Source organism: Mytilus trossulus, chromosome 10 (assembly GCF_036588685.1).
Source record: "Mytilus trossulus isolate FHL-02 chromosome 10, PNRI_Mtr1.1.1.hap1, whole genome shotgun sequence".
In the NCBI taxonomy this organism is placed as follows: Eukaryota; Metazoa; Mollusca; class Bivalvia; order Mytilida; family Mytilidae; genus Mytilus; species Mytilus trossulus.
In genome coordinates this window covers 58,285,995-58,298,145 of record NC_086382.1, presented here as the reverse complement: position 1 = coordinate 58,298,145, position 12,151 = coordinate 58,285,995, and the positions used below count along the sequence as shown (strand labels likewise).

The window sequence follows — 12,151 nt, the reverse complement described above, 5'->3', positions numbered from 1 at the left end:
AAGCAGTTCCTGCTTGACATGTGGCACCCGTCGTGTTGCTTATGTGATATAAAATCCGGTAAATAGTCTTATTCGGTGAAACCTTTGATATTTTCCTCAACACCGTGGTTCTTTTTATTAAGGGACGCAGCACCAATACAAACTGTGCATTGAAATGAGACCCGCCTACTTACATATTATGGAATGTACACGGTCAACACTCGGTTGCTTTTAATTGATTTAATGATGGTTGCTTTACGCCGCATTAGCACAAAAAGGCTTTATCTCGGCGACGGTTGCTTTTAACAAATCATAATCCTTTAAATGTATAACTCAGCAGCATAAGATATCAAAGGAACATTCAAACTCATAAATTGGAAATAAACTGATAACACTAGTGTAAAAAAGAGATTAAAAGACCAACTATCAGAACAAATAAAAACAATAAAGAAAACTAAAAAGCAACACGAACCAAAAAAAAAAAAATACAACTAGGGATTTAAAAAAAAAATTAATAATGAATTATTAATACTAAAATACATGTTCAAACTGCAAAAGATAATAACAATTAACAGCAGTTTACGCTATAAGCAATAAAGCTTGAATGAACATATAAAGTTAAAATCTAAAAACATCAATTACCGCCCATATTATTCTAACCATATTTGTTTATTTTTTTTTAGACCGGACTTAACTTAAAAATTCAATTTGTAGTGAATGAAATAAGACACAATAAAATTGTTTTTCTTTTGTTGTAATGCCAACAAAGTTACATCCTGTGTTTATAATAGCGCGTGAAGCCAACATTAGTGTCTTCAAATAAAGTGATCAATAACAAAGAATACTTTTGCACCATATTCTCGTGTGTATACTGGTTTTCAACTATCTTACTTGTAAAGATCAACATTATTAACCAGTATTTAATATGTGTTGATACATTGTACCAATGTGTGTAAAAATCTATCCGTAACAATAACATCTTCCCCCAAAAAAAGACACCAACGAAACACCCCTTTATCATGGGAAAGCATTATTAAATCATTTAATATTTGCAGGTATGTCTGATAGTGACGTTATTGTTATATTCTCCTGAATTAGTTCAATACACGATTTTGATTTAACATAGACATAATGGGAAGAGTATTTGCAAATAAGCCAACTATCTACAAGAGACCAAAGGAGAAGGATAAGACGAAATACAGGACATCGTATGGACTTCAACAATAGGCACTTGTTGTACACGTTTGATTCTTCCCTGACGATTGACGGTTATAAAAAACCAAAACACAAACACATACATTTAAAAATAGTTGAAAAGTATTTGAATCATTCGATTGGTATTAGTGACATAACGAAAATACGCACAGTACCGATATAAAAGTATTTCGCAGTCAACGACGGTTAAAATGAAATTGAAGATTTTTTTCACGAACAGCATGAAGTATCAATGGTGTCTTTCACTTTTTTTTATTTTTTTGTAATAATCAAATATATCAAATTATTAAACTTTGACCTCCTGATATAAAGAGCAATGGTTCTTCGCAAACAAATGATTTTAGACTATTTTCATCAAAAATCATTGTTCTGTTATGTTGTGGAATAAATATTTGTAGCAATAATAATATCTACAAATAAAAGTATACTTATAAAAGTTATTATAAAAATTACAATATCAAAATTATAAAAATAAAAGCTATTTTTGGAGTATTTGAAACGAGAAAAAGGTTAAGCAGTCACATATACCAATATAAAAATGTAAAAGTAAATGAATCCAGTAAAACAATTTCTGTGTGGGAAATAAATATATCTGTAAGATAGCATTTGACCTCTCTTACCTCGAGAGTGTATCTTCCATCGTGGACATAATCCCAAAAGTAAAGCCTCTCCCGTGCAGACCTGGGCTTATCTTGAATTATTTCAAATATTTGACGGGTTAATCGTTAGCTTATTTTGCCTTTACTACTCGGTTATCTATAATTGAGATCAATACTATTTCGATTCAACTTTAACAAAGATGTTTTCAAACCATAGAAAAATCCACCCGACATTGTTACGAGGATTAGCGGAAACAATTCTTGATTCTTTCCTTCCAATTATATATTTAAGTCATTAAGTTGGTGACGTTTAGAAAGAATCACTACAGATTAAAGTTACATGTAATGGATTGAAAGTACAAACAAATTTAAGTCTTTTGTTTACGAGTTAAGATAAGGGTTTTTAAATAAAAATCAATTAGTTTGACATTCTGAATACACATTGAAAATCAGTTGGTTGTTTAGATCCACTCTCCATGAGATGAATTGTGGACCTTCATTTAGAGCGAATACATCGGTTGTTTAAATATGTAATAAACCTACCAACAGACTCAGGGGATTTGTGAAATCCATTCAGAATTTTTAATTACGAGTGAAATTAATTTTTCAGTTGTTCACATTTGACCAATTTGACGGCTGTATAAATGAAATGTATTCAAATATTCGCTGTCACGAATAAATACGTTAACAATGTTGAGGTCAGCAACAACAAATTTGTAATAAAGTTGGTGCAAACTCATTAAAATAGTTGCGAACAAAGGTCACTGTATTCCAAACAATGTAAAGACTATGACTGAACAACAGATTCTTAATATACAATTGTTAAACAAGTTTTGATTTTCAAATATATTAGAGTTGAGCATCAATGAATAGACATTTATAATTGAAATGTATATTTGGTGCAGTTAAATTGATGCCGTGTGTACTATTACAATAAAGACACAATTTACTATCATGATACTGGTGCAACGCATACTATCGTTTCAGACTTTGTGTGAAAGTCCAATTTTCCGAATTAGTTTATCGATCACTTATTTACTGATAACGTTTTTTCGTTTCACTTAGAATGTCTGTTGCTGCGTTGTTTTTCTATTATAGTCGATGTGATTCCTTCGGTTATAGTTTGTAACCCATACTTGTTTTTTCTCAATAGATTTATGACTTTTGAACAGCAGTATACTACTGTTACATTTATTTATACTGACTTTTGTATTTTTTATACTCTCTATGATTCCTATTGTAATTCTCAAATGTAGAAGAAAGAATTGTTTTTGTTTTCCAAAAGGGGAAATCAGAGCTTATTACAGCATACCTTGGATTGCATACGAGATAGTTGTGGTCTCCAGAAAGAAATGATGCATGTGGTACCTATGCCACGATTTATATTGCAAACAAGTTGTTCGTTATATCAGTTGTTTAAATATTGCATGCCTTTAAGGTTTAATTGAATACCCAATTTCACTATCGTCCTGGGCATACCAGGGACGCATGTATTGCGAGCAGTCTACTGTGGTATATTAATAAAAATATAATATTAACATGCTTAATGCCAGAGGCACAAGAAGGATACATTTTGCCAGATGATGATACACATACACAATTCCATAAGCTTAATAAGGACACATATTAAAAAAGCACTTTAGAGGCACATATTCTTTTAGAAGAAGAATACAGTAACACTTACTGTCAGAACACACTTTTGGCTTAATCAAAATAAAATAAAAACAAAAACAAGCTATACGATATAAAACAAATAAAGCCTACAAACCTTAACTTTTCAAGAACTGCAATGGTGAAATTCCTTGTCGGCTTTCAAATTATAACCCAACGTTAAAAATATACATTGCTTTAAAGACAATAAAATATGTTCCTACCTATTAATCAACTTAACCTATTTAACACGTTATACACTTTTGACTTATCTTTATTGTTTCAGAAGTATCAATGCAGTACTTAAAAGAGAAATGGCGTTGCTGGTTAATATGAAAGTAAGAGACTTCTCTTTTGTCAACAAGCTCTATATGACATGTCTTGCAAATAAAACAGACCTGAACACTTAATAAGTCATCAACAGTTACTACAGAAACAGTAATACCATATATAAAAGAGCACTCAAAAAGACGTACAGTTTCTACAGAAATAAATAAATATGTAAAATAAGTATTTGTTTTGTTCAAACACAATACAATTAATTGTTAATATTGATGAGAGGTTGTAAAAGGTTGTATTACATTTGACATAAATCGATCAACACACGTGCACCTTTAGTATATTTAAGGTCTTGGCGGGATACTGTAAAACAGTGTTTAACAATACTTGGTGGGGTATTTAGGAACGTGTTCACAATAGATTAATAACTTTAATCCCATTAAATACAGAATGCAAACATGTAAATGCTTTTGAAAATAAATACGAACGTCATGATCAAAAGGCATGAAATACCATAGTTATCTCTTAAAATGTGATATTCATTCATTTATCATTACCGACAATCACAATTTCGCTCAACTCAACTGTCAAAATAGTCAATATATAAAAGGTGGACTTGTGAAAAACTGCCATGTGAGTGTTAACGTTGTTTTAAGCTACCAAGGGAACATGATAAAAACTTGACATTAAATAAGCACACCGAAGTAAAACAATAAACTAATTGACCTTTAATTCAACAAATATTTCCTCAAGTGTCCCTTTCGCTGCTTATTAAATATATAAAGATCAAGATTTAAAACGGAAGAACAATGCTTTAGTTTAGAAATTATATTTAATTTAAATGCAACTGTTCTGACATAGGTGTCATTCGGTTTAATGAGAATTAACAAGCCCTTTATTATGATTGAAATAATTTCAAGGTACTTGACATAAATCGATTTAAAACGACAAATTTCATATAAACATTTTATAGAAGTATTATCACTGTAAAAAAACTCAATTATACATACAAGGAATGACATGAGTATACACTGTCAGTCATTACCATTCGAACACATCGATTTTTTTTTTAAATTAATGTTTACACTTTTTGAAAATTGAAACAAAGAATCATAAAACTGTATGCCTCCAACCCTCACCTTAAAGTAAAACTATTTTAAAATACCAACGTTTAAAATAACTCAAAGACCACTGACGTAACATTTATTAATTAGAAAAATAAGGTCATGAAAACTGTGATCGGATACTTTGAGAAACAATATGACATACAGTCATGTAACCAATACTCAGTTAATGTGTTTAGATATAGAATAACTGCTGACACAAAAAATGCATAAGCTGCTTTCTCGGTTAGAACGAACATTATTATGTATTGTAGTTTGTAAGTTAACGACAACTGAGGTTTTCAGATCAATCACAGAGAACATTTGATATCGGTCGAAAAAACTGTAGCAGAGAAATAGATATATGTTAATGAGTCGTGTATTTCAGATAGCTGTTTATAGACATACACAACGCAAAATCCATCGGTTGAAGCAAAGTCAATTATTTTTCATGAAGACTACAAAATAAGGATCTGGTGTCACTTTTATATTTTTCAAAGATATTAATTAGAGTTAAGTATATTCACTCAAGATATAAAAACAAAAATACAACAAAAATACATAAAAAAACAAAATTCTTCTTACCAGTCTATTTTCTTAGTCCAACTTTTAAGGGAAATATAGGATCCCACATTAATATGGAATGAATTTAACTATGTGACAAAATTGATAAAGACACAATGGTGCCGAACTTTAACTTTAAAGACATGCATATAAAAGGAAATGGCAAAAAACTATCAACCTCTATAATTTGCTTCTGTTAAAGCAAATAATGCTGTTGTTTTCATTTTTTAGAACTGAGTAGAAAATTCCTTTTGATATTTTCAACAACAAAAAACTGCTGTAGAATTCGAAGTTGACAATAAGTTCATAAATTCAGAGACAATGTATGTTATGTGTAAAAAATCTCATCGTTATAAGACTATTTCTTTACCTTGGATATGATTATATTAAGCATTATGTTTTCTAGATATGTTTAGTTTTTATACGTCGGTAATGAACACATACATGTTAAATACAGCTCTTTCTTTTAATGACGTGAAGAATATTAAATTACGTTTGTCCAAAACGCTTCTCAAGAAAGGGAAGTACTGAAGAGGCTGTATTCAAATGAACATTCAAAATGTAAGCAGCTCAATGACTAACTATAAATAATTATATTTTTAAGAGACAATATTTGTCAAGATTCGCATCTGGCGCTTGAAACATTAAAATATTCGGTTTTGTAACAAAAATATCACAAAAGCCCGGACTGATAGCATCAAGTCAGTACGGACTCAAAAGCACCATTAGGTATTAAAAAACAACTTACAATTTCTTATACGTTAAAGCATACATGTTGCTGTCATCCAAAAAGTCCATATAGGTGTTATCCAATGTTGGTTAAAAACCTAAACGTCCAGATAGAAGTTTCATTGTTTAATAATTCTAATGAGATTTTAAAATGCCATAGCTACGGACCAGTACAGTAGAAGTCTGTGCTTTCAATTTTGTATATTCTTATAAAATATTCAATATGCAATTTATCAGATGTATTAAGTTTCCCAACGTGAATCATATCATCATTCATATTTTTCAAATGGAAATCAATTTCACACTCTAACGCTTTGTAACAAGACACTGGAATAGAGACATGATGTATAGCAGTCATACTCTAAAAGTGTCTCTGAAAATATGGAGATTACGATTTGAAATGAAGGGCAGTACTTGCGGAACTATTGCATATAGATATGTATTAAATATATATTCTTATAGCCAGTTTGTTTTTAAATTTTTATCTTAGAATTCAAAAGAAGAATCAAGAATAATTCGGTTAAACAAAATTATATTCAAACACTTTAATATGAATGATAAAAAATAACCAAAACAACCGAAAGCCAAGGTATTTACGAAAAGTGGAAGTTTTTAAGAGGACAAATTCAAACGCTATCGATTAACGGAACGAAACGTCAGTCAGCACTGGCATCGAGTGGTTGTAAAACTCATTAAAGATACCAAGCGTATTATTTGTTACATCAAACACGTATCAGTGTCGTTCGTTTCATAACAGTTGAATGTCTAAATAAAGACTTCTCTTTATATCTTACTTTAGATTTCTGGAAAAATTACGATAGAGAACAAAGACAAATGCTTCGTGTATTGTATTTTTCTAAGTTAAGCCTACGTGTTTAGATCAATCGTAGAAAAAAGGTTGTTTCGGTCGAGGAAGCAGTTGTTAGATAGTTAAGAAGTTAATCACTGAGCTGTGCATTCCAGATAGCTGTTTATAAAAATAAACTTTGCAAAATCCATAGCTTGAAATGAAGTCAATTATTGTTATAGGGACTGCAGATTGAGGAACTGCTATCACATTAATTTTTTCAAGAGATAAAGTTTTTGTAAATATGTACACTCCACAATAGTAATAAAAAAAAAGAAAAAAGAGAAAGAAATGGGAATAATATACTTAACATGCCATTCAATTTTTTATTCCAATTTCTTTTAAGGGTTGAGAGCAAAATGTATCATATATTGAGTTAACAATAACTGGTACAATAACAACTCGTCTGTGCTTTTTCGTTGATGCATTATACCAGACTACTGTTCAAACATGAAATGATCGGAATGCCAATGAAAATCCACCCTGTATAACTTGCTCTTGTTAAATTGAAAATATTCTTTAATTTGTAATTGAATTAAAAAAAAACTTCTTTTCTAACAACAATTAAAAGCGACAAAGAACTCGAAATTAACAATAAATCAAACAATCATACAGTTTATCGTTAAAACTGGAAGGATATTGGATTAAACCTCTTGCAATGGGTCGAAGTCTAAATAAGTTTACTGAGTGTTTTATATGAAACATTTTAAGAGATTTAAATTAATGAATCGTTTAATATACTAAAATTTTGGTAAATATTACTATTTTGCTTTTTTAACACATTCATTTTTGCTAGTTTACACCAGCACATAAAGGTGGTATGAATGCCAACTCCCCATCCAAGTAGCAATTAGCAAAAGGTAAACCATTATATGTCATAGTACGACCTTCAACATGGGACATGTTCGTTCTCAATAAGGTAGTAAAAAATGATTGTATTACAACATTCTGATTTTTAAATATTTTCTCCATCTACATCGTTTGGAGAGACATCATTTGTCAAAAAGCAAATCTGATGCATTCAAAACGGTATCATATTAATCTAAAATATAAGACATCACAAATCCAGGGTAGAAGAAAGCATAACAGTCTGGACTCAATATCGAAAGAAGGATACATAAAACTTACAGTTTCTGATACATCAAGGCATACATATTGCTTTTAGTCAAAACAAATTTGCAGGTATTATCCATTGTCTATTACAAATTATTTACATATTTAGGTAGAAATTTCATTGTGTTTATCATTTTTATAATGATTTTTATATGTCATAGCTACGGACCCCTCCAGTACTAGGATGTTTTCAGTTTTCTAGATTTCTATAAATTATTCAATATGCATTGCATATTATGAATGAGGATTTTCAACAACATTCATATTTCAAGTCAAAATCAATTTATCAATCGTATGTATTGAAACAAGATACCGAAATGAAATTTCACCCAATTAACATGTATCTTTAAAAATAAAATTTGTTAAATGTTAAAAAAGATATTACGCATTGTTATATAATGTATATGTTATCGATACTTAAGCAATTATAATATGTATATGTTTTCAAGTTTAATTGTTGTTTATTTACATAGTTTATATCTTGCCATTGTATAATCTTTAAATTTGTTTTTATATAAAACGTTCGAAGATAGAAAAAAACATCATTATAAGATAAGAAGAACTTTGAACAATTTCAATACGTTTAGAAAAATTGAAGCTAAGATTATCAATACTGATAAAATTAAATCAATCCACATTCGTATGTTTGTAACAATGTAAATAACATGCAATTGTATTATTTAATCAGTTGACTAGGTCAATTGTTCTATTTGAAGATTACAAATATATTTGTTAACTCTTTACATGACGAATTTCGTATTATTGGAACGTAAAACTATTGTTGTTACTGGTTTTTGATATCTATCTATATTATTATTAGACAATTCCCTTCAACGTTATTCTTTTCACTAAATCAGATTGAAGGTGTAAGCTACAAATGTACTCTTTATTCACAAAATTAATGCAAAGTCGGTAACTTAAGAAGTTTTTTCAATATCAACGATTAAACCAAAAAATTAATAAGATAACTATGATTTTGCACCAGGGGTGTCGCTTTGGTATGTCTACAAGGTCGCACCCACTTATAAACACCCAGCCCGGTTGCGTATGTTCTGATTTAAATTATAAAGGTCTGGATAGTATGTTTGTCATCTGATTATATTTCTATAAACATTTTCTTGATTTTTTTTTAAACCTTAAGCAATAGAACTTCAGATGTATCTGTTGTTTAGAGTATCACTTTACCGTAGATATGTCGAGTACAAGTCTCAGAGCTCTTAATTTGTAGCATTATGAAATCATACTGTATAGTTTGACATTATGTATTTTTGTAGCTACAAACAGGTATTTTTCATAGAAATGTTTATCTATATCCCTAGAAATTTATACATCATGCTTAAATCTGCATTACTATTAATAAAATGTCTACTAGACTCTAGCAAATTGGTAGCTGTGATACTTGAAATCAATTTGGCCAAAGGAAATATATATTTTTTGCAATCGAGATAATCCTTAAATGGCAAGTCAATGCAGGAACATTGTGTAAAAAGTTTTTTTCTGAGAGACAGTATCACTGCTAATTATCGTTCATTGTATAGGCATACCTTGCAAGTCTCCGAGGCGGAAACCGTCCAAATGTTGGATTTATTCTCTTGTGTAATTTGTAATCACGATGTGTAAATAATAATTCGTGAATGAGCACAGACATACTGAATGGCCGCCGCAATACTTTTGAATCATTCCGAACGTTATTTTCATGAAATCGCACTGCCATCATATTTCTATTCCTTTGAATGAGCACAAACTAAAATATTCAAGTTATCGTTTTATGTCCTCTTAATTCCACAAAATAGCTTTAACGATATTTATAATACATTATTATAGACTGCATTGTAGAAAAGAAACTAGTAAACTAGTAGTAAACTTGTTCATGGTGTTACTAACATACTAAATTTATGAAGTGTGTCAATTTTGCCTCGTTATGCCAACATTTTTACTTTGTTGTAACCATTAGAACATTTGATCTTATATTAATTCACAACAATAGATCCAATAATAGTCTTTAAATGTGAAATTTAATATATTCACATTTTGAAAATGGATCTGTTTTGAAGGTTAGGTTGGACTGATTACGAAGTACGTATGTACATGGACGCATTCTTTCATTACAACATTTATGATACCGAGATGGTAACTATGCTTAATTTGCTTTGTCAAATTAATATATCAGTGTCACCATAATATTCAAAAAAGCAGCATAGTATAAAAGGTACATTGAAGGTAAAATATAATAAATCATACAATCGTTGCGGTTTCTGTTTCAGTTTTCCAGATGAAGGTGGATTCATTTACTAGTATAATACTATTCACACTATCAACTGAATATGACAAAGACACTATCGTTCATTTCTTGCCGAATGTGCTTCATATAGGCAAACACTAAAGACAGAAGACAAAATATAAGATGCCATCAAATCAATTATGAAAGATTTATGTTTAAACATCATTTCTGTAATACCAGATTTAGTTATATTTGTGATGTCAATAACTATGATAAATGATGATATTGAGTTCTCGTGCCTGGTGTAAAATTTGTTAAGCAAGGTATCTATGATGAGTTTAATGGTAAAGTTACGTAAAGTAAAGTATACATACACTTTTAATAATATAATCTTATAGATGACTATGAACAGAAGAGTATATAGACACATCTTCAAAAGAGAGAACATTTGATTATACTCCTGGTGTCTTTGATTAATGTTTGTTTTAATCACAGTACGAGATGTTCAGGAACATGTTGTTTGATTCAAACACAATTCACTGTAATTCACTAGTTGAGAAACAAGATTTCAAAAAAAGTGGACGTATAAACATTATTGTTTCAACTTCATATATATTTATAAAAAAAGTTTCTCTATGTTTAACATTGTATTATGGTTCATAAGTGTTAAACCATGGAATACAACGCCTCTTAATTTGATAGACTCTATTTAGTCTCATTAGAATTTTATTAAGTGTGGTCTGTATGAAATTAACTGTAGGCCAAATTATTGTAATTAAGCCAAAGGTATTATTGGCAATACTTCGGTTGAAGAAAATTGCTGGTTCAATAATAACCAACTTTATAATTTAAAAAAAGTCTTCATGAGAAACTTTTTACATGATTAAGACATTATAAAGACAATGTCTTTAGAATAACAACAAATGTACACTTGTTTTCTGTAGCTATATTTAGGCATATAACTGTATACAGACCATTATTAGAAAGTTTTTTCAATAGTTGATTGACCTCTTTTTAGAAAATAAAATATATTTAGTTCACTGAAAATTACGTTAACTAGTCCCGATTTGGAATGTTTACTTAATGTCAAACAAAAAAGAGAAAGAAAGGAGACCACGTCCGAACAAATTTATCTGTAAATATGCACAGACATTTACCTGTCAAATGTACAAAACTTTACCTTCTGCATGGCTTTTCAAATTATTTGTTTATTTTGCCTTTTTAACTTTATTTGATTCGAGTGTCACTAATGAGTCAGCAATGAAAAGTAAAATCACAAAAATACAGAACTCCGAGGAAAATTCAAAACGTAAAGTCTTTAATCAAATGTCAAAATCAAAAGCTCAAACACGTCAAACGAATGGATAACAAAGTCATATTCATGACTTGCTAAAGACATTTTTATGAAACGTGCGCATGACGCTCAAACGATTAAACTAGGTAACTAGTATGAGTTCATTTACTGAAAAAATTAAACAAGAAGAGGGAAAAAATAATCGACACCATGTCCATCAAATATGGGTTCAAACGCAAATGTCAGGTAAATTCCATTCGAAAGTAAAAGAAAATGAAACATTATTGAAAAACTAGCATAACTCTTTTAATAGTCAAGACAGAAAGCAAAAAAAAATCATCTGAATATCTGTGTTACACCCATTTTAAGAAGATGAAAGCTTTAAGCATCAATCGAATGTTCTAATGAAAGCTGCAGGAGTATCTGAATTTTACGTTAGATTGTTTAAATTTCGCTAAAAATAACAAATTTTCCTACATGTGATATCAGGAACAAAAAAGTTTTTACATTTAATCCCCCATTTTCAACATGAAAAATGCATGTAGCAAGTCAGGAATA

At 29.8% G+C, this 12,151-nt stretch overlaps 1 protein-coding gene across 2 annotated transcripts in view; it reads right to left on the bottom strand.

Annotated features, from left to right (window-relative positions):
* LOC134688253 (uncharacterized) overlaps positions 1-12,151 on the bottom strand; it is a 33,288-nt gene that overhangs the window by 4,117 nt on the left and 17,020 nt on the right. Inside the window, exon 1 of one of the 2 annotated variants that reach the window (XM_063548761.1) lies at positions 9,623-9,771. The exons of the other annotated variant lie outside the window; for it this stretch is intronic. Coding sequence (XP_063404831.1) covers positions 9,623-9,726 — 104 coding nt within the window. The 5' untranslated portion in view covers positions 9,727-9,771. Of the gene's footprint in view, positions 1-9,622; positions 9,772-12,151 lie in introns of those variants that run through there. 2 annotated transcript variants of the gene reach the window in all.